Source organism: Petaurus breviceps, unplaced genomic scaffold (assembly GCF_028583685.1).
Source record: "Petaurus breviceps papuanus isolate PSGF00001 unplaced genomic scaffold, PetGlider_PUasm1.0 175, whole genome shotgun sequence".
NCBI lineage: Eukaryota > Metazoa > Chordata > Mammalia > Diprotodontia > Petauridae > Petaurus > Petaurus breviceps.
Window position 1 is genome coordinate 33,850,110 of NW_027185764.1, and position 21,696 is coordinate 33,871,805.

Consider the following 21,696-nt stretch of genomic DNA (forward strand, 5'->3'; position numbering starts at 1 on the left):
CAGTGTCAGATAGGTAGTGCTCCAGGCTCCTTAGGTTCAGAACCTGGATTTTACCTGTTTGGCCATGATTGGTCAGATTCTGAGAAATTCCCAAGTTTGCAAACTTGGAAGCTAATTTGTTACTTGGCAACAACAATTAGAATAGCAATTATTTATAAAGTATTTTAAGTTTTGCAAAGCATTTTGCCTGTGTTGTCCTATTTAAGTCTCACAACAATCTTGTGAGGTACTTGCTATTATTTTCCTCATTTTACAATTGAGGAAACTGAGGCTGAGAGAAGAAGATTATTTGCTCAGGTTCACAGAACTGATAAGGTTTTAAGGCAGGATTCCCATTCAGATCTTATTGACTCCTAAGTCTAGCTCTATACTCCATGCCACTTAGCAGCCAATGAGTACCATGAGTAGACTATGGTTATGTATCATTTAGTAGCATACCTTCTTCCTGATATTTAGTTACCCAGATTGAATATAGAATTAGAAAGGAGGGAAAATGTTTTGGTGCCACCCTTCATTACCATAAGGAAATTCCTGCTAAACCACTAGGTTATTTTGCCTATTAACTCTTTGACCATACCCAATTCATTCAACATTTTTGTGTTCTCTTGTATAAAATGAGTTTTTGCCTTATCTTATCTAGAACCTGGCCTGCCAGGCCCATCTGTAATGTTAATAGAAGATCTTTCCCACCCATTGATAGGCCTCATGGGAAGCTTGCTTAGGGGAGGCTTACTTGTTGAAAGGCTTTCACACCTTTTGTTAGTTTCTAATTAGGCACTGAGTCTGAAGGGTTAAAGGATTGATGCCTTCTGGCTCTGAAAAGTGTATATATATACTCTGAGTTGGTATTTTGCTTTGGGGGCTTACTTATGAGAAGGATCATATGATTCCCAGTCAAGATTCTGAGTGACTGTATGTTCAGAGCTCCCTGACTGCTCAGATGTAAAGACTCTTGATCCAGGGATGTATGTAAAGTGTAAAGCAATAATGCTTTGATTCAGGTACTCAGAGCCCTGGCTATTGGTCTTTTTAATTTTCTGCTTTTATTTTCTCTGAAGTTCAGGGTGCTGACTTTTCCCCTAAACAAATGTATGTGATTTAAAAAGATTGTTGACCCCTTAAACAGCTATCTTTCATAGTAAAGCATATCTGAGAACCTGTGCTAGCAGTCATCCTGGGTATGCCAGTATGGTTGTGGCTACACCATCTCCTCAGCATGCTCCCCCTACTTTGACTATATTTTCTAGGTCTCCTTGAACTTCCCCTAGACCCTGGGGCTACGCTCTAACCAGAGAACTTCTACCTTATCTTGCCTGGAACCAGGCATCTACTCCACCTTCTATCTCCACATCATGCTTTCTCTGTTCTGGCCATCACCCTTTCCTGAGCTTTAGTCCCACATCACCAGTTGCCTATTGGATATTTTTAATTTAACAAGTCCAAAACTGAATTCTTTATTTTTCCCCCTCAAATTCCTTCTTCTTCCAAACATCCTGATTTCTGTCAAAGGCAATATATCATCCTTCTGATATCCCAGGTTCATAACTTCAGGATTATCCTCAATTCCTCTTTCTCATTCCATAATGTAATCAATTGCTAAATCTTTCCATTTTTACCTTCATATTTCTCTCATCTGATCCTTTCTCTTCATTCATCTAATCACCTCTTGCCTAGATTATTGCAGTAGCCTCCTAATTGTTCTGATTGCTTAAAGTCTTTTCTTATTACAGTGATCTCTTAATTGCCAAATATAATGATCATTTCTCAGTCTTGAGTCATCTTCACTTTGTAGCTTTTGTTATCACCCAGCATCTTCTCCTGGATATTCTCTTCTCTCAAGGGTTTTGTTACAGTGCTCTTTCCTGGTTCTCCTCTCTCACCTGTCTAATTATTCCTTCTCAGTCTCCTTTTCTAGATTTTCATCCAGGTCATACTCTTTAACTCAGAAGACACTGTCCTGGACTCTCTTTTGCTCTCCATCTACACTCCCTCGCTTGAAAATCTGATCATCTTCTATGGGTTCAGTTTTCATTTCTATGTAGATAGTTCCTTGATCTGTATAGCTAGCCCTGATCTCTGTTCTGAATTACATTCTCTAGGTAGGTAGGTGGTAAAGTGGGTAGAGCATTGGGCCTGAAGTAAGGAAGATCTGAATTCAAATTCAGCTTTAGACACTAGTTATGTGATCTTGGGCAAGGCACTTTCTTAGTCTCACTTTCCTCATCTGTAAATAACAATAGCACTTAGCTCCAAAGGCTTTTGTGAGGATAAAATCAGATTATATTTACAAATTACTTTGCAAACCTTTGCCAACCCAGATGTCTTTTGTACGTCTTGAATTGGATATCCTGTAGACATCTCAAACTGAATATGTACAAAACAATACTCATTTTTCTTCCACAAATCTTCCCTCTTTCTAATTTCCCTCATACTATATCCATCCTTTCAGTCATCCAAGGTTATAGCCTCAGTGTTATCCTCAGCTCCTCACTATCATTCACCCTGCATTTCTATTTCATTACCAAGTTTTTTTCATTTCCGCTTTCACAACATCGCTTCAATATGTCCCCTTAACTCTCCTCACACATCTATCACCCTAATTCAGACCCTTAATACTTCTCACCTGAGTTACCATAATAGCCTTCTAATTGGTTTCTTACCACCCCATTTCATCTTCCAGATAGCTGCCAAAGTGATATTCCTAAAGAGTTAGTCTGATCACATCTCCCTTTACTGAATAAACTCTGGTGGCAGCCATAGTTACTTCCAGGATCATATATAAATCCTCTGTGCAGCATTTGTGATTCTTCATAATCTTGTCCCTTCCTATTATTCTGGTTTTTCACATTTGACTCTATTCCTTTGTTCTAGGAATGGTACTGGCTCACTTGCTATTTCTTGTATACATTGTTCCTTAATATGTCATCTCCCTTCTCTGTTCCTTTGTACTGTTTTTTCTCTGTGCCTGAAATACTTTGCCCTCTTTTCCTCTTTCTCATACTTCCCTGGCCTGGCTTTGTGACTCACCTCAAAGCCCACCTTCTGCAAGAGACTGCATAGTCTCCAGCCAACTGGGCGTTTCACCCTATAGTTTGCTCTCTTCTGCTTTGTAGTCATTTTGAATGTAAGTTCCTTGAAGAAAAGGACTATTAATATTTTTGCCTTTCCTTATATCCCCAGTATTTAGTAGTGTATATAATAAGCAGCTAATAAATGTTGTTTATTGAATGCTTGTCAAATGTGAGTTATTATTGCTGTCATACTTTTGTCATCTGGTTAGGGTGCTCCTTCTTTGCAACACTGACAAACCCTTATTCTCCAGCTGTCTTTTTTTCTTAACAGATGGTGGGATGCTGCCTACCATCCTCCTCCATTTCAGCATAATTTCATACAAGTTTCTAATTATCAACTTTTCTTTGATTATTTCATTTTAGATTGGCTACTTTTTCATCACATTGGTAGTTATTACTCTGGGAAAGTTTCTCCTAATCCTGTCCATGGTTTATGGGATCTGGAAATCTTCAGTCATAGAAGATAGCATTTACTGGCTTTAATGTCTTATCCTTATTCTTGCTTCAATCATGTGTTGAGTGAGATGGGCCTCAAATCTAATTTTATTGTTAGGTCAATAGCTTTTGTTAATTTCTTATTAGAGAAATATATACGAATTAGATGAGGTTTGTTGCTTTCAAAATTAATTAAGACAGATATTTAATATATACGTGATATATAGTTGATACACACACACAGAAAATAGCATAGCATATAAGTACATGAAGGAAAAGCTCAGTCAGTTATAGGGAGATATAGTCAAAACCCTAGAATGAAGTTAAGAAACTGAAAGAATTTTAGAAAAGTTAGATATGCTATATTTCTGCCAGTTACTGAATGGAAATACAAAAGAGTGAATATATTTCTCATCAGCCTGTTTATAAAAATTGACCATTTGTTGGGGCATAAAATACTTATAGACACATGCAGAAAATCAGAAATATTAAAGACATCTTTTACTGACCAACAGACAGTAAAATTGCATTCAGTAAAGAGCCCTTGACAAAGGATTTAGAAATCAATGGAGGCTAAGCAGCTTAATCCTAAGGAATTAATGATAAACAAAGTATAAAATAGTAGATAATTTCGTAACAGATTAATGCTGTGTACAGTCATGACTCTGGAGGACCAGTGATGAAGCATATTACTTATCTCCCAATAGAAAGCTGATAGATTCAAGAATGAGACCAGATTAGAACATGACTAATGTTGTAATTTGTCTTTCTTAACTATGTGTAGTAATCTTTTATTGTTGCAAGGGTTTTTAATTTAATTTAATTTTATCTTATTTTTTGTTGGGGGGTGTTGAGAGGGAGAGTACATAAATGCTTGTTAGTTGAAAAAGAAATAACATTAAATTAAAAAGATGTAGTTTGAGAATTTTACAATGGCTTTAGTGAACTAATATATAAAAAACAAACAGAGAAAATTAAAGGTAGCAGTTATAATGTTTTAAGTGTGCTCAGGATACAGAATGACTGGAATGAGAAGGACTTCCTAAGAGAAGTCTTCTTAAAAGGGATTGGTTTTATGTTCTTTCTTAGAAGTGAGAGACATGGATTGGTACATGGGAGGGAAAAGGATTTTATAACTATGGGAAATGCCATAAACAAAGGCTGTTATGAATGAGGTGTGGTGGGCAATAGTAAGGAAATGTCTTCATTGGAGCAGAACCACTGTGTTGGGAAATAATGAAAGAGAAGTTTAGCAAGGGGATTGCATTTTGTTGTTGGAAGACTTTCAATGCAAGAGTTTAGATTTGATATGATAGAAATTAGAACTCATGGTAAGTTGTTAAGTAAAATAATAACATGATGAAAGCAATAAGAAAATTCATCCTAGAAACTATATGTGAAATGGATTGGAGGCAAGAGTACCTTTTAGAATGCTATTGTAATAGTTCGGGTGTAGCACATTTATAAATAAAATTTTTCAAATATTTTTATAGCCTATGATGCCTTTTAAAAAGCTAACACTTGAATATAATTGAGTGTGAATGTCTGGAATTATTAGTTATACTGTTGGCTTGCCTTGCTTTTCAAAGCTCTGAACAGGAGCATAAATTATTGCACATGCCAAAGTATATTAAGCATTTTTATTGCTTCATATTGATTTCTTTGCACAAGTAATTCTTGTTTAGAGCATTATAAATATTGTAGACTATAAAGTAGGTAGTACACAGAAGCAGCACGATGTAGTGGAAAGCATTGGATTTGCTGTCCAAGGATCGGGATGTATTCTTTTGTGATGTTGAATAAATCAGTTCATCTCTCTGGGCTTCAGTTCCCTCATCTTGAAAATGAGGGGATTGCACTAGATGGTGTGATCTTCTTCTCAAGGAATAACCTCTCACTCAGAGTCTTGGATATTATGCAAATCATAACAGCAAAGTGTTAACTGAAAACCAGCAGCCATGATTCCTTTTTGAACTATGTATTTTAATATTCTTCAAAGTGTAATTGAGATCATGTTAAAGCTATAATTATATTATTCAACGAAGAACTAATACAATATTTTGATGGGAAAATGCATTCTGAGTTTTAGCTAGAGATTTCAAGAACTCTCTGTCTTCCCAAGCTATATCAAGCAGCATGGGTGAGGTGGATTATATTCTTTTGACCACCAGTAACATTAATTTTCTGTATCCAACCATATGTCCCTATACCTCAGTAGTGCCCTACGAGACAGTACCTTTCTACACCATACATATATTTGAGATGGAGCCTGTCTAAGTTCACCTTTTTTGACAGGAGATAAGTAGTATGCCCCTTTGGAGAGGTCTCAGATCTCTTTCCTTCTCTCTAGTCTCTTTTCATCATCAGTCATACATCCTCAGCTGTCTGTTGTTGTTCCAACTGATGGTCCCATCAGCATTTTAAACTCAGAATGACTAAAAAGGAACTCATTATCTTAGTGTAAAAATTCTACCTTCCTCCTAACTCCTCTATTTCTGGTAAGGATACCATCATCTTTCTAATCACCCAGATCCTCAATCTCAGAGGCACCCTAAATTCCTCCTTAGCCTCATTCCTCAGGGCCAGTTAGTTGCCAGATCTTGTTGATTCTACCTCCTCAACATCTCTCACATGTGTCACCTTCTTTCTACTCAACAATAGTCTTTCTACTTCACCGCTTCATCACCTTTCACCTGGACTATAGCAACAATAACTTTTCTACAGTCTAGTTTCTTTCTTCTTTAATTCATTCTTCCAGTAGCTGCCAAAATGATATTCCTGAAGAGGAGGCCTGAACATGTCACTAATTTATGAGGAGCTCTCCCTCTAGCTTCTGGGATCAAATACAAACTCTTCTCTTTGCCATCTAAAACTCTTCACAATCTGGTTTTAGATTCTTGCTAGCTCCTTTTACTATTTTTTCCCCTTCATCAGCTCTTTATTTCAGCCAGATTTCTTCATGCTAACATTCCGTTTTCTGCTTCTTCCCATATTTCGCCCCCATTCTCATAATGCACTCCCTGCTTACTTCCACCCCATAAAAGCTAAGTAAAAATGATTTTTGATAGAAATCTTTCTAACTTACCTTTAATATTTTTTTAAAACTTCTTAAGTAGATGGACAGTGCTGATCATAACCTAACATTTTTCTTAATGAGTTGGCTAGGGTATCACAATCGTTAGTTGTATTGTGTGATAATGAAGTGATTTTCTTACATCCTTTGGGAGCTTTTTGAGTCACTCTAGAACATGCTCTAGAACACTGCATTTTTGGAGGATTTTTTTCCTACCTTTTTCATAGTGAACTGTTGTTTCTTGTTTCTGTTAGTACATAAATTACTAGGAGGCCTTCTTTTAGCTTCAGATTTGCTGTGGGCTTGAAAAACCACATAACTAAGCCTTGTAGAATAAATAATATTTATTGTGCAAAATAAAAGTAATGGGTTCTGAATGGCCTTTGGTGCTCTTCTATGAGAGTGGAGTTTGTACTCTCTGTCTTAGCTACCTTTTGGACTTTCCATTTCTTAGCTATAGTCTGTTTAGTTGAAATTGTTGCATAAGTAATATCATAATTTAGCCATATCCATTTTGACTGTGAGGTTGGTTGTTTGATTTTTTTTTCCTTTTTCAGCACAGAATCCTTGAGAACAGAAAGACTAATTTAAATAATTATTCTATGTTTTCCTTTATAGGTGAATGAAGAATGGAGAGGAATGTGAGCAGAATCCATATGGTTTCTGAACCCAGCATAATTTATTTTCTACAAGTATCTTGGGAAAAAGATCTAGGATCTGGTTTTGACATAACTCTTACAGATGGCCAGTCAGCATGGAGTGGAGCAGGTAATAAAAAAAGCAAATATTAAAGTTTAAACTATTTGTCAGAACTTTAATGATAAACTAAGCTTGTATGATTGTCAAAAAATAGAAATACTGCATAATTTAATTTTTGTTGGCAAATGGAACATTTGTCTAATGCTATTGTCTTTATTTTATGACAGAAGATAGAAATGGTACAAGATATACTTTCCGGGAAATATATATGTATACATATATATATTTTTTGCTCTGGCATTCAGGCCTCTGGACATCATTAACTATATTTTCAGTAATTATTCTCTTTACAAGAAACTGCTAATATGTTTTCCTTTTTTGGCTTTAGTCTTTGATATTTGTCACATTCTTTTCTAATCAAGAAGCATGATACAAAATCCACGCTAATTTAAGGAATTGTGGTTGTTTTTATGTAAAATGGACTTGAAACAATTTTTACTTTGATTTTCTTTTTAACAAATGGATATGTTAACCCAATTATTAGCAAAGATTTCAGTATTTTAAAAGAGTTGTCTAGTATTTCTAAGATCTTTATAAAATCTTATAGAAATACTTATTTTCATTGTTTCTTCCCTCTGCCATCATACTACTTTGGTGCCTCAGCAAGGCACAGAGATGACTGTGGGCTTCAGAAGGCCAAACCGATAGGTAGAAACTGTAACAGAACCTAATAAGATAGAAAGGCTGGGGACTGATCATCTGTCTGTCCTCTGAGAACCAGCCTAGCTGAATTTAGTGAGGTTTATCACCAATTGATATTATTTACACATTTTAGCTATATGTGATTCTTTAATTACTCTATTAAAAAAGAATATAAGTAAATGCATCTGTTTTCTCAATGTGGGTATTCTTGGGTTTTTCCCACCCACATCAAAACTTCCTGGAGGGGCAGTATCCAGCCTGTGTTTATGACTCTTGAACTGAGAGTACCCCAACTCTTCTGTCTTCTACTTGAGGGAAGCACTTCTTGAGGAGGAAATCTGGATTATTGCTGTTTCCTCTTCCAAGGACTCTTAGCTCTGCTAATCTATGGACTCCATATACATTTATCTAGTTGAGTCTCTCCCTTTTCACACCAACATATGTATGCTTGATGGGCACAGGGTTTCTCTCTTCAGAATGTAAATGGCATAGATCACTTAATCTTGTCTGAACAGTCTGTGATAATTGAATTTGACATGGGAAGAGGACCGTAGGTAAGAATGAGGGCTGATTTTTTCAGCCTTAGCAATTCTCAGACCATCTTCTGGGTTGTAGATGGTTTCCAATCTGCCTTACTGGAGGAAGTATCTACTTAGCCAGATTTAATAGATGCTTGAAGTATTGATTCATTATCTGAAAGGTATTTTTCTGATTTTATTTTGTGAATAACATTCTGGCACATGAGTCATTTAATAGATACTTGTTGGTTGATTGATGACATAGTATAATTAATTTTTATCTAAAAACTTTTATATACATCAACATTTAACCAAAAAAAGTTTCCTTGTCATTTGTAGGAATTCAAATGCTATTTATGCATTTTACCCTAAATTTCACCGTTACAGTCTAGATCATTGCACATAATATAAATGTATTTAATCTATCTTCTTAGAATTTTGTTGGTATTTGGTGGCAGGAGTTTATCCCTTCTTCCTCAAATGCATTAGCACTGTGTTAACCTAAAGTTGGTTGGTAATTGATGTCATATGATCATTCATAAATACCCATAGATTATTATATGACTTTGATGAGAATGTTAGCAATAAAAATACAATTTATGATACCCTTCTCCTAAACAGTATAAATATAAACTCATTAACCTCTTCCTCATAATAAGTCTTCCACATGTATATTCTCTTAGGAAAGTTTTCAGACTTAGTGAAAAATTTTGTGATAGGTTTAAATGGGCCAAATGCTTTTTAAATTAATGAATTTTTAAAAAACTGAATGGATACTATCAAATACCTCCAGTAGGATGAGAGGCTAAAATTTTTTTGACTGTGATGTAGATTTTCTTTATTGCCTTAGCTAAGGCACTTATCTATTCTGTATCAGTTGCATGTAGATATTCAGGATAAAGTTTAAGGTCTACTCTTTCCTTGCTTCCCTCTTGTCATCAAGGTACTTTCTTGGCTTTTGCCTTTCTATGAACATTTCCCTTTTTCAATCATTTTGTCTTGCTTATCTCCTGTACACAAATTATGTGGTACATTTGTGCCCCTGTTGGATTTCACAGTTTCCCTATATTGGTTTTAGTCACTGAAATTTCTCATGCATAGAAAGGTTACTTCTCTCCCTCTTATAATGGATGACCAATATGATAGGCTGAAACATAGGGCTCAAATAAACAAGATGAAATTTGAAAGAGATATATTCAAGTCATATATCTAGATTCCACTTCAGACATTCTCATGGAAAACATTTGAATCTTTTAATTCATTGTAGCTCGGTATAAACCAACAAGGTCACATGTCCTCTCTAGCAGCAAATTATGTGCTTATGCTGCTTTTACAGAAAGATGTACATAATTTCGTTGTATTCTGCAGTAGGAATACCTCATTTGCACTGTTGTGTCCAATTTTGAATATCACTTATTTAGAAAGAAATTGGCCTGGCATAATGGTGGGCCTCTGTAATCCTGACTGCTGATGAGACTGACTGGTGGATTGCTTGAACTCTGGGGCTTTGAACTGCAGTGGACTAAGCTGATTGGGTGTTAGCACTAAGTGACACACCAGTATGCTGAGCCTTCAGGGTTAAGGGGGCCACAAGACTGCCTTCTCAGGCAGCGCATTTGAATTAGCCCAGTTTAAGATGGAACAGGTCAAAGCTTCAGTGCTGATCAATAATGGATTTGGGCCTGTGAATAAATTCTCTATGGGGAGTCCCAGTCTTTAAAATGATGTTGATGATGATGGTGATAGTGATGGTGATGGTGATGGTGATGGTGATGGTGATGAAACAAATTGGAATACAAAGGAGACTTAACCAAGATGGCATGTAGTCTGAAAACATAGAAGATTGGGAACAGCTGAGGGAATGGACAAATTAGCATTTTTTATACTGGGAAAGAAGTCATGTGGAAGATGGGGTAAAATTTTTCTGTCCTCATTTTTATAATAGGAAAAAAGGGCTAGGGACTATGGATGGAAGTTACAGAGAGAAACATTTTGGTTCAATGTTAGGAAGAATCTGCCCTAGATCAAGCTATGTGACAAGTTGCATAGATTACCTCCCTTAATCCTTAGGGAGGTAGGTTGGGTTACTAGAAAAATTGTTGATTCTGGAATTAGAATATCTAGATTCAAATCCTGGCTCTGAATCTTCATACTAGTGTTACCCTGTACAACTTAACATTAATTTCTCTGGACTTCAGTTTCTCCATCTTTAAATGAGAAATTAGACTAGGTGGCCTTTAAGCTTCCTTTTGGGTATGAGCCTATGAAGTTCAATTATATATACGTATTTCAAGTTTCTTTAAATCTTGCTCCACTAAGAGGCTTGCAATAATCCACAACAATATTTTTTGGTAAGAAATTGAATGCTTTGCCAATGAAAGAAGACATGAAATGAATATGTTAAATGGAGTGGATTGCTTTACTATAAAATTTTAAAATAGGTTTCAGATTGATTTTCTAAATTTAGATATCTGCTAGTTCTGGTAGTGAAAAGTTTATTTCAACAGATAAATACATATTTTGCTTTGAAACTTTTTTTAAAAAAATCATTAATATTTTCCCATAGTGACTGCATCTGAGATTTCGAGGGAAGCTGAGGACATGGCAATGGAAAGAGACAAGTATGTTGATGAACTGAGAAAAGCATTGGTGATGGGAACAGAACCAGCTAATGTGTACAAATTTGATTTTTCTAAAGAGAACTGCCATTTCTCCTATGAAAAAAGCCTGAAAGATGTTTCTGTAAGTAAAATTTTCATAATATTTCTCATGATAAAATGTCAAAACTCTCAACTACAATTCTGTTGACTATAGAAAGCAAATAGCACATTGTGATCAGAACATATGGCTCATAAGCACTAATTTCTGAGTGTAGGTACAGTTAAAAATATTGCATCAAAAAGTTTCAAGTCAAGGATTTGTGAACATTATTTCTATAATAAATTTTATCAATGCTGAATACTAATACTGTATTTTTTTTTAAAAAAAAGACATTTTTGTGCATATTCTATCAAGGGACTGAATTTACTATCATGACTACTGTGAAGTAATTAAGTGATTATATTTTGTCAGTCATGTTCTTCTTGATGATGCCAGATATTTTATAGATATTTGTGTGATGGAATAGCTCTGTCAGAGTCAACTTAGAAGATGTATACATTTGAATAGAGTAGAATCAGAACATGCTTAGGCAAGTGTTGATGAAAGAGCAGAAAAGAATACCTTTAAATGTTATTTAAATCATTATATCTCATCTCCCTCTTTAAATTAAACCACAGAATGCTATAAAATTAATATCAAACATAATCTAACAGAAGTAAAGACATTTTCTTATCATATAGAGTTAGGAAACACTGAAATAGATGTGAAGTTAAATAAGCTCATGTTAAAAATGTTTAATTGTTTTTCTATTAAGTTGGGCATTGTGAATGGAATCTAGTTCAAGTTTCATGTATAAATATAAATTATTAGTGGGACATTTTATTTTAGAACTAAATTGAATAACAAAGATCACACTCCCTTAGTCCTCTATGAATTAATAGGTTACCTCTGAGGATTACGTGGCTTAAAATGTTCTTATCCTATTTGGGAGAATATCCAACTTAGCTAGACTGTTATTTGGACAGCACACATCCAGTTCCATCACTGGGCCCAGAAAAGCCTTTCCAGAAAAAGTACATTTGAGCACCCATGGTTACCGCTACCTTACAGTGAGGAGTCAGAGTAAGAATTTAATGGAGGATATACATTTGTGTATATATGTATGTGTATGTTTAATCCTGAATTCTTCTACTTGTACATATATGTATATATACACACTTATTAAAGATTTAAACATTTTCCCAAAACTAGAAATAAAGGGAAGCATCTACACTGATTTTTTGGATATTGTCCTTTGTTCTCAAAGAGGACCAAAATGACATTGCTATGTAAAGTCAAGTTACAGTGCATCTGACTGTAGCTGATCAGACCAGTATGAGTACAGAATGCTCTGCCACAGGCCAGGCACAAATAGTCCATGTGAACATTTGAGGTGGATTCTCTAAATTAGCACATCCTGTGTTTCTTTTGAATTACTTCAATTCTGCTTTGCTCTTTGAGCACAGCACCTTCTCCGATGATGGATGGTCCTGTGCCAGCTACTCCCATGTCATGCAATCAATTCCAAAGTTCTTAAGAGAGACCTTGAATATATCCCTGTATTGCTTCTTTGGACCTTGAGAATGTCCTTTTATTGCTTCTTCTGGCCACTATGTGAGTGCTTGCCCTGTGTGAATTCTCCAGAAAATAGTCTTTTAGGCAAGTGTACTTTGGCATTCAAACAATGTGGCCAGCCCGTCGTAGTTCCACTCTCTGCAGTAGAATTTGGATGCTTGAGTGTTCAAAAATAGGTCTATTCCTATGTATGGTATGTATGACCTATGTAATGACCTATGTATAGGTCATTCATATGCCAGATTAATTTACAGTTAGTATTATCTAAAAGCATACAAACAATATTGAAAAGTAGCAAAGTCACAGAGCATCATAGAATTGGAGAATTGGAAGGGTCCTCTGCAGCTATTTAGGTGAACCGCATGAGATATTTGGAGGGAGTGCAGAGGACCATCACGTCTGGTGGGAGGGCTTTTTCAGGGGTCCCTATCTATCTGGTCTGCCTTTACCCAACTCTCACCTGTGGCTCTAAGAAGCTTAGCATGCAGTGACCACACCCTGGTAAAGCCAAACCATCTCAGTAGACAGGCTAAATCAGGTTGAGGGTGACTGAGAAGACTTAAACCCATCAGTGACTTAAGGGGATGTCTACCCCAAGCATATGAAGTCTTCCCATGGTGGAATGGGACTATGAGAACAATTTGTTCCAATGACCATGAAGGCAGCTGAAGCAGATTCTGTGGAGCACTTAGAGCTTGATCAGACATTGAAGGTGCCAAGGTCATCCACTGCATTCTGGGTCATTGTCAGTCATCTTGACTTTTGTCTTGTCACTGGACTTTGGTGACTCTGGAAGACAGAGTGAGGTTGATGACTTTGTGCAGCTCTGCCTCACTTAAATCCAATTCATGCACAAGTTAAGACATCAGCCCGTGATGAACAGGGTCTAACCCATATCCAATACCTGACAATACTGCCTCTCCTTGAAGACCTCCCTTAAAGGAGGAACTCATCACTTCTCAGGGAAGCCCATTTCACTTCTGGATAGCTTCATTTATTAGAAAGTTTTTCCTGATTTCAAGGCCAAATTTTCCCCTTTGCAACTTCTACCCACTTCTTCTATTTCTGGTCTCTGGAGACAAATTGAAGAAGTCTAATGTCTCTTTCATATTAATTGCCCTTTGACGTTAAGGCAGATATCATATCTTCCCCTCCCTAAGTTTTATCCACTTGGCTGAATGTCCCCAGTTTCATTAAACAATCTTTTTTTGACATAGACTCCAGGCCTTTCATTCTCTTGGTTCCTCTTCTTATCAGTGTTGTTAAACTGTAGTATCCAGAATTGAAGAAAATATTGCATGTGTGGTCCAAGTAAGCAGTGCACCCAGAAACTATAAACTCCTTATTCCTAGAAACTGTATCTCCCTTAATGCTTCCTAAGACTACAAACTCATATTGAGCTTACAGACTACTATAACCTCCATATCTGTTTCCATTTCTTTTTTTTATTCTGTATGTGTGAAGTTGATTTTTTTGAGCCACGTATAAGTTTTTATATTTATCCTCATTGAATATCATCTCTATTTATCCTTATGGAATTTCATTAGATTTACTACAATGTTCAAGCCTGTCAGGATGGTTTTCCCTCCTTGCTATGTGTCATCTATTTTTGATGCATTTTTTTCTACTGAATAGGTTGAACATACCACTCACATTTCTTATTGTGTCTATGCTACTTATTGATTTAGTAACCACTTCTTAGAGAATGCCGCAGTATACTTCAACTGAGCCCAAGTCCAGTGGTCACAAATTCTTAATTAATGGTGTCTAAAAAATGAACTCTGTACTTAAGTTTATGCAGATGGAGAATGTTGGTAATAAGTAACATGCACTCTTAATTCACATAGAAATTGTTTACTTAAAATTTCCACATTGCTACATGTTTTTATTGCTGTCAGATTATAAAATACAGAAATCATTTCAGCCATAAAACATTGTAGCTGTTTTTGGGTGAAATAGTATTTTAATATGTTTCAATTTATCTTACTACTTAATATTGTGTATGTCATATAGACAAGGGTAGAAATATATAGAGGGACTTACCGAGTTATAAACACCTGACATATAAATAAATACTTCATTTGTATAGCCGACCTCAGACTAAAAGTGATCAGTTGCACATTGTTTTTTTCTGCCTTGTAGCCTCTTCACTTCCTTTCCTAATCCCATCCACCAAAATAACTCCTAACCTTCCCACTTTCCCCAACTCATAAGCCCACATGCTTAAAATAGTGTTAGAACTACACTCGGTGCTCCACCATTTTTTGTCTCTCTTTAACTATTCAGAACTTTTAGTTAACTGAATCTCAAGACATGTTGTCACAGACCCCTTGAATCCACTTAACTTTTCCCATTCTTTCTGCCAGCCCTTGCTCATATGAGTCGAGTCACTGAAGCAGGGTTATGGCTGTCTATTAAAGAAAAGGAAAGTGACTGTATTTGAAGTGAACTTGCATTTCAGCATAGCAAAAGGCACATAGTCAGAGGACCTGGGTTCAAATCCTGGTTCTACTACTCATTTGTGGAACCTTGAGTAAGTGGCTTAAGTCTTTTTTAGTTAATTACTTTGTAAAATTAGGAGATTAGAGCCGATGATTTCCAAGTTACCTTTTTTTTCCTCTAAATCTCTTGAAAGTGCCCCTCTGGATCTCTGCAAAGTTTTCCATTTTCCTCCTTTTCTACAGCATTGTCCTCTAATTCTCACCCTACTTTCATATATCAACATTCAAGATTTTAAATGTTCTTATCCAGTTTAATTATTTTTCTGTCTTATTTACCGATCAGCATTTCAACAATGTTGTTTTCTAGTATTTTGTGCAAATGTGTAATACTTCATCTACTTTGTAGGTTATATAGATTTTATGAGCTGGCCCAGGAACCTAGCCATCATATATAAGTTTTTTTCTTATGGGAAAATATGTACTTAGTGCCAAGCAGCCAACTTACAAATTAACTTTTGGAACACAACTCCTTTATAAATTGGTTACTTGATTAAACCAAGGAAAGTATCTTTGCATTTTAATCAGTCCATCAACAAACATGTATTGAATGTCTGCCTGTACCTACATGGTTATGGAAGTGATGCCTACTTTGCCCCACAATGTAAAAGCTGATGGATGTGACATGTCCTCAGTTTTATGAAAAAAAAAATAAAGGCAAGTATGGAAACCAAATAAATTTATTTAAAAAAAAACAAGTCAAAAGCCTATATTGTTGCCATGTGTCTTTGTGGCTTTGGGTGATCTTAATTCAAAGGACCATTTCCAGATGAAATATAACAACCATGGACAAAAAGACCGCCCATTATAATGGGTTTTATTTGTCTTCTGCCAACATCTTTGTCATAATTGGTGATGACTTTCAGGTGTATGCCTGTATAAATTGGAAATCTGTTGTTTGTCTTGCAATTCTTGCAAAAATAGAAAATCATTTATAGGCACATGTCCCTTTCATATTATAAAAGTTCAAAAATTTCCTATATTTTAGATAGTTGATACTGAAAGAGTAATAAAAACCTCATAAAATTCCTTTTCCAAATGTGTGTACATGTAAGTATATAAATATATATACATGTATGCACGTGTATATATAGATATATATACATATATATAAATACCTCTGTCTCTCCCCTCCTTCCCTCTCTCTTCTTCTCTTCCTCTATTTATCTATCCATCATCTATCTGTCTTTTAGTTTAGTTGAAAAAAAATAATTCAGTTTTATTACTCTTTTTTTTTTTTTACCTTTTGGAGGGCACTTGGGGTTAAGTAACTTGCCCAAGGTTACATGGCTAGTTTTTTTGTGTGGGTGTTAAGTGTCTGAGTCTGGAACCGAACTCGGATCCTCCTGACTCCAGGGCCGGCGCTTTACTCACTGTTCCACCTAGCCGCCCCATTATTACTCACTCTCTAGTTGTTGAGCAAAGCTAATTCTTTTTCAGTTATTACAAGGGTTTGTTTTTGGTAGCTTTTTTATTTATTAGGCTCATCTTCATTTTAACTTAATGATAATAATAATAGCTGACATTTGTAGTGTTTTGGGGCTTGCAAAAGTTTTAAACATATATTTTATTTTAACATACATTATTCTCATTTGAATCTCTTATCCACCCTAGGAAATAGATTCTATTTTTATTCTCATTTTATGAAAGATGGAAATTTAGGCTTAGAGACATTAACAGACTTGCCTAGGATTATACAGCTAGTAAATATCTAGAGTAGAATTTGAATCCAGGATTTCCTAATTCCAGGCCCAGTAATCTACCCAGTGTACAATGATTTCTGTGGTTCCTCATTTTGTAGGAAACATTTAAAAGTCACAAATAAAGTTATTTTAATTTAATATTCTTTCAGTAAAGAAAACTTAATTTTAAGATGACAACAGTTATCAAAATGAAAAATAGTATATTTATGGATTGTAAAAATATCCTTTAAGGATCAATTGGATACCTTTCATGATAACATTTATGTCATTGAAACTAATTTAATTATTCTATGATTGTCAAAAATTGTTCATGAACCTCCACGTAGAACTTGTATCTGTTAGGCAGTAGGGAAAGAATCCATATATAGAGGGAGAATGAGGGGATGATGGAGGGTGCAATCTTCTGAAAAAGACAGGAGAGGATGGGTTCAAGGACATATATTAAGGGATTAGGTTGGTAAGGCCTAGATATAGCTAGGTTAAGCTGTATAGCTCTCCTATCTCAAGTGTGTAATACTTAAATTTTACTCGATGTATTTAAATATAACTGTTTTCTTACTACCTAGTTTTTAGAGTAGTTTGAATGGAGTCATATATTATAACTCTTTTCCCTCATTCTGTCACCAGTCAAATAAATGTTATCTGTATATTCTCAAATCTAAGTATTTTCTACTGACAGAATTACATAGTCATTAGAAGCAAATCTATCTATTATTTTTTCCCAATCATGAAGCAGATGTTTAGAATCCATCTTTATGCTAATGATAGATATCTCTTCAATAAGAAACAGTTTTATCTTAATTCTTAAATCTGTGTGTGTGTATATATATATATGTACGCACATATACACACACATACATGCAACTTAATCTTCCTTCTGGATTTCATTTCCTGACACTAAGCACTTTTATTGACTGTCCAACATGCCAGGAACATTCTTTCATCTCATCTCTGCCTTACAGCATCCCTAGATTCCTTTAAGACTTATATGAAGTTCAGCTTTTTGCAAAAAGTCTTTCATGGTCCTTCTTAATTTTAGTGACTTCTTTCTGAGATTATTTCCAATTTATCCTGTATGTATCTTGTTTGTACATAGTTGTATGAATGTTATCTCCCTTAGTAGATTTTGTGCTCTCTAAGTGCAGAAACTGTTTTTTGTCTTTTTTTTGTATCCCTAGTACTTAGCACTATTTGTGGCACATGGTAGGCACTCAAGAAATGGTTGTTGACTGAGTCATTGGACAGCAATCAGTTTAAATACTTTGGTGGGACTAGTTTAGATGCATTCGTTTCAAAGTACCTTGTTGCATTTTCTTGACTGATTGCTTAAAATAAATTGAAACAAGATGGTGAAGTGAATGATAATTACTAAAACTAATCTCCCACAGGACATCAGGACAGTAACAAATGCTCCAAATAAAAGAAAAGCAGTAAATAAAGGAATATGAATGAATACCTCTCAGCAAAACCAATAAAACTGAAGAAATGATTAATTTAAAAAGAGACTCACATAAAATGAGTGAAAAAAATATGAGAAATCTCCTAAAGAAAAGAATAAAAATTTGGAACAATAGTTTTATTTCAGAACAGAAAAAAATATAAAAACCCATCAAATCTGATACAGAATCCTAATAAGAGGTATAAAGAAACTCTGACATACAATTGCAAAAAACATTTACTAAAGAAAAATTCAAAAAGTAAACAGGAGACCAGTGCTTCTTGTATTGTAGGTTTCGACCCCATATGGGTTGTGAAAAATTTGGCAATGGTAAAAGGTTTCTGAATGTGCAGTGACCAAAATTTAATTCAAAATCAAACGTGTAAAATCCTTGTTGCATCTCCCTGCAGCCTTGGTTCTGAGCACAAAGTGGACACAGGTTGCCATGTGCATGCCCTCAGGCCACGCAACGCCAACCAAATGCTGAAAGGGCAAAAGAGATTTCAAGTGGAAAAAGTTTAAGAAGCCCTGCGTGAGACTATGTTATAGGAAAGAAGATGGAAGATCTCAAGAGTCAGTAAATTCTCTAAGGAGTTCAAAAACCCAGGCAGAATTTTTAAAATGACAGATGAAGGAAGAAATAATAAAGCAAATTTATTTACTTATTTAAAATGGCAAAACTGGAAGAAGACCAGATCACTACAAATGAAAACAACAAAACTAGAAGACAGGGGTGGCTAGGTAGCGCAGTAGGGCAGTGAATAGAGCACTGGCCCTGGACATAGGAGGATCTGAGTTCAAATGAGACCTTAGACACTTAACACTTACTAGCTGTGTGACCTTGGGCAAGTCACTTAACCTCAATTGCCCTGGCTTCCCCCCTCCAAAAAAAGCCCCAAAACAACAAAACAAAGCTAGAGGACAGAACTCTTCAAGAAATTAGGTGTATTATTGATGTCCCAGAAATATATGAAAAGAGAACCCCTAAAGATTCTGTATATGTTTCAAGAAATAATAGAAAAAAATTGCCAAAAGTATTGGAAACAAAGGAAATATTGAAAAGTGATAGAAATTATAGTATTAATGCAGAGAGGAATCCTAAATTTAATTTATCCAGAAACATAGTTGCAAAGTTCCAGAATTTCAGAATTAGAAAGATGACCTTGTATTCAGCCCAGAGGAAACCAATCATGTAATAAAAAGCATAGATTTGAATCGTTTTGAATCACAGATTTGTCAGCAATGACAGTAAGTGAAAGAAGTGATGTGATAATGTTTTTCTTGTTCAGTCATTCAGTCATGTCTGATTCTTTGTGATTCCATGGACTTCAGCATTCCAATACTAGTCATGGAATTTTCTTGGCAAAAGATACTGGAGTGTTTTGCCCTTTCCTTCTCCAGTGCATTAAGGCAAACAGTTTAAGTGACATGTCCGGGATCACACAGGTAAGTGTGTGTCTGAGGTAAAATTTGAATTCAGGTCTTGCTGACTGCAGGCCCATTGCTCTATCCACTGAGCTGTTGAGCTTATACCAAACAGCAAGGCATGTCAGTCTGTATTACCTGCTTTGCAAAACTTAATATTCACTGTTATGAGAAAAGATGATTCTTCTCTGAGATCAAAAGTTTTAATTCTTTTCCTTCTGAGAAATCTGGAACTGGACTAGGCTTTTTATAGTGTACTTCCTAAACCACATTCTAAGCTAAACTACCTAGTAGAGTGCAAAAAGGACAAATGTTTTTGTCATTAAAAGTATAATTCCAGGTCTGCCTTCAATGTGAATAGGATAAAGGAGTTCAGTAATTCGGAGTGGATTGTTACAAGGAAGACTAACTTGATCTGTATTTGCCATGGTAGGGAGATGTGTGGCTGCATGCTTATTCACAGGGTAAGATTGGGCTGTTAGAAACAAAATAGTCAATATGCCGAATGGAGGGAAAATCACACTTAACTATAAAAACTTTATATGCTAATGAACTGAATTCACCAATTAAAGACAACTTGAAGAGGAAAATAAATATCCAAAATTTACTGTCATAAGAAACAATTTGTTTAAAGATATGAAGGTATATACATTGAAAATCTAGGGACTTAATCAAAAGGAAGGGCTAAATCTAAAAATAAAGAAATAATAATCATGATTTCTAGTTGTTCATGATTTTTTTTTTCGGAGGGGGGAAGGCAGGGCAGTTGGGGTTAAGTGACTTGCCCAAGGTCGCATGGCTAGTAAATGTTAAGTGTCTGAGACTGGATTTGAATTCAAGTTCTCCTGACTCCAGGACTGGTGTTCTATTCACTGAGCTACCTAACTACCCCCATCCTTCATTTTTGAAGAAGACCTGGGACATCATGGAATGATGTCTTGACTTGTGCATGAACTGGATTTAAGTGAGGCAGAGTTGCACAAAGTCATAATCCTCCCTCTCTCTTCTAGAGTCATCAAAGTCCAATGGCAAGACAAAAGTCAAGATGACTGTCAATGGTATGGGATGCAGTAGATGACGGTGGCACCTTCTATGTCTGATCAAGTTCTAAGTGCTCCACAGAGCTGCTTCAGCTGCTTTCATGGCCACCGGAACAAATTGTTATCTTAGGCCCATTCTACCAGGGGAAGTCTTCATATGCCTGGTGTAGATATCCCCCTAACTCATTGATGGGTTGAAGATCTGTCAGTTACCCTCAACCTAGTTTAGCCTGTCTGCTGAGATGGTTTGCTTTTACCAGGGTGTGGTCACTGCATGCTAAGCTTCTTGGAGCCACAGATGAGAGTTGGATAAAGTGAACACCAAAGATAGATGAGCATCCCTGAAGAGGTCTTGGTAAGGCCTCCCACCAGAGGTGCTAGTCCTCTCTGAAGACCTCACACACCCCTGATTTCTAGTAAAGTAATAATAAACATACATTCTGTTGAGAGGCAGTATGACATGTTGAATGTAGGATGAATATAGGAAGACCTGATTTAAAATCCCACCTTTGATGCATGCTGGTACTATCATGTTGGGTAAGTAACTTAACCCCTCAATGCAGTAGGCTATTCTCTAAAACTGTAAGTTCCAGAGAAGGTGCTAACTTGTATTGGTAGAGAGAATTTCCTCACTTGGGAGTTTCCTATACTACTGAAATCAGAGGTCCCATCTCTACCACCATATTATTAAGAATGTCAAATAGAAAAACTACCTTATGATTAAGGACATTATAGATAAGATAACAATCAGTGATTTCATTGATGGAACAATTATTATTTAGTAGTATTATTTGCTTGAAGGTTAAAGAGGTTAAATGACTTAAATAATGGTCACAGAGCTATTAGATATCAAGAGTAGGAACTGAATCTAAATCTTTC

The 21,696-nt window shown here is 35.7% G+C and overlaps 1 protein-coding gene across 8 annotated transcripts in view; it reads left to right on the plus strand.

Moving 5' to 3' along the window:
- The window catches only part of XRCC4 (X-ray repair cross complementing 4), a 413,125-nt gene that overhangs the window by 36,124 nt on the left and 355,305 nt on the right, over positions 1-21,696 (plus strand). For all 8 annotated transcript variants that reach the window (XM_069085051.1, XM_069085049.1, XM_069085054.1 and 5 more), the window contains exons 2-3: positions 7,198-7,347; positions 11,065-11,240. In XM_069085051.1, coding sequence (XP_068941152.1) covers positions 7,209-7,347; positions 11,065-11,240 — 315 coding nt within the window. In that variant the 5' untranslated portion in view covers positions 7,198-7,208. The remainder of the gene's footprint in view (positions 1-7,197; positions 7,348-11,064; positions 11,241-21,696) is intronic.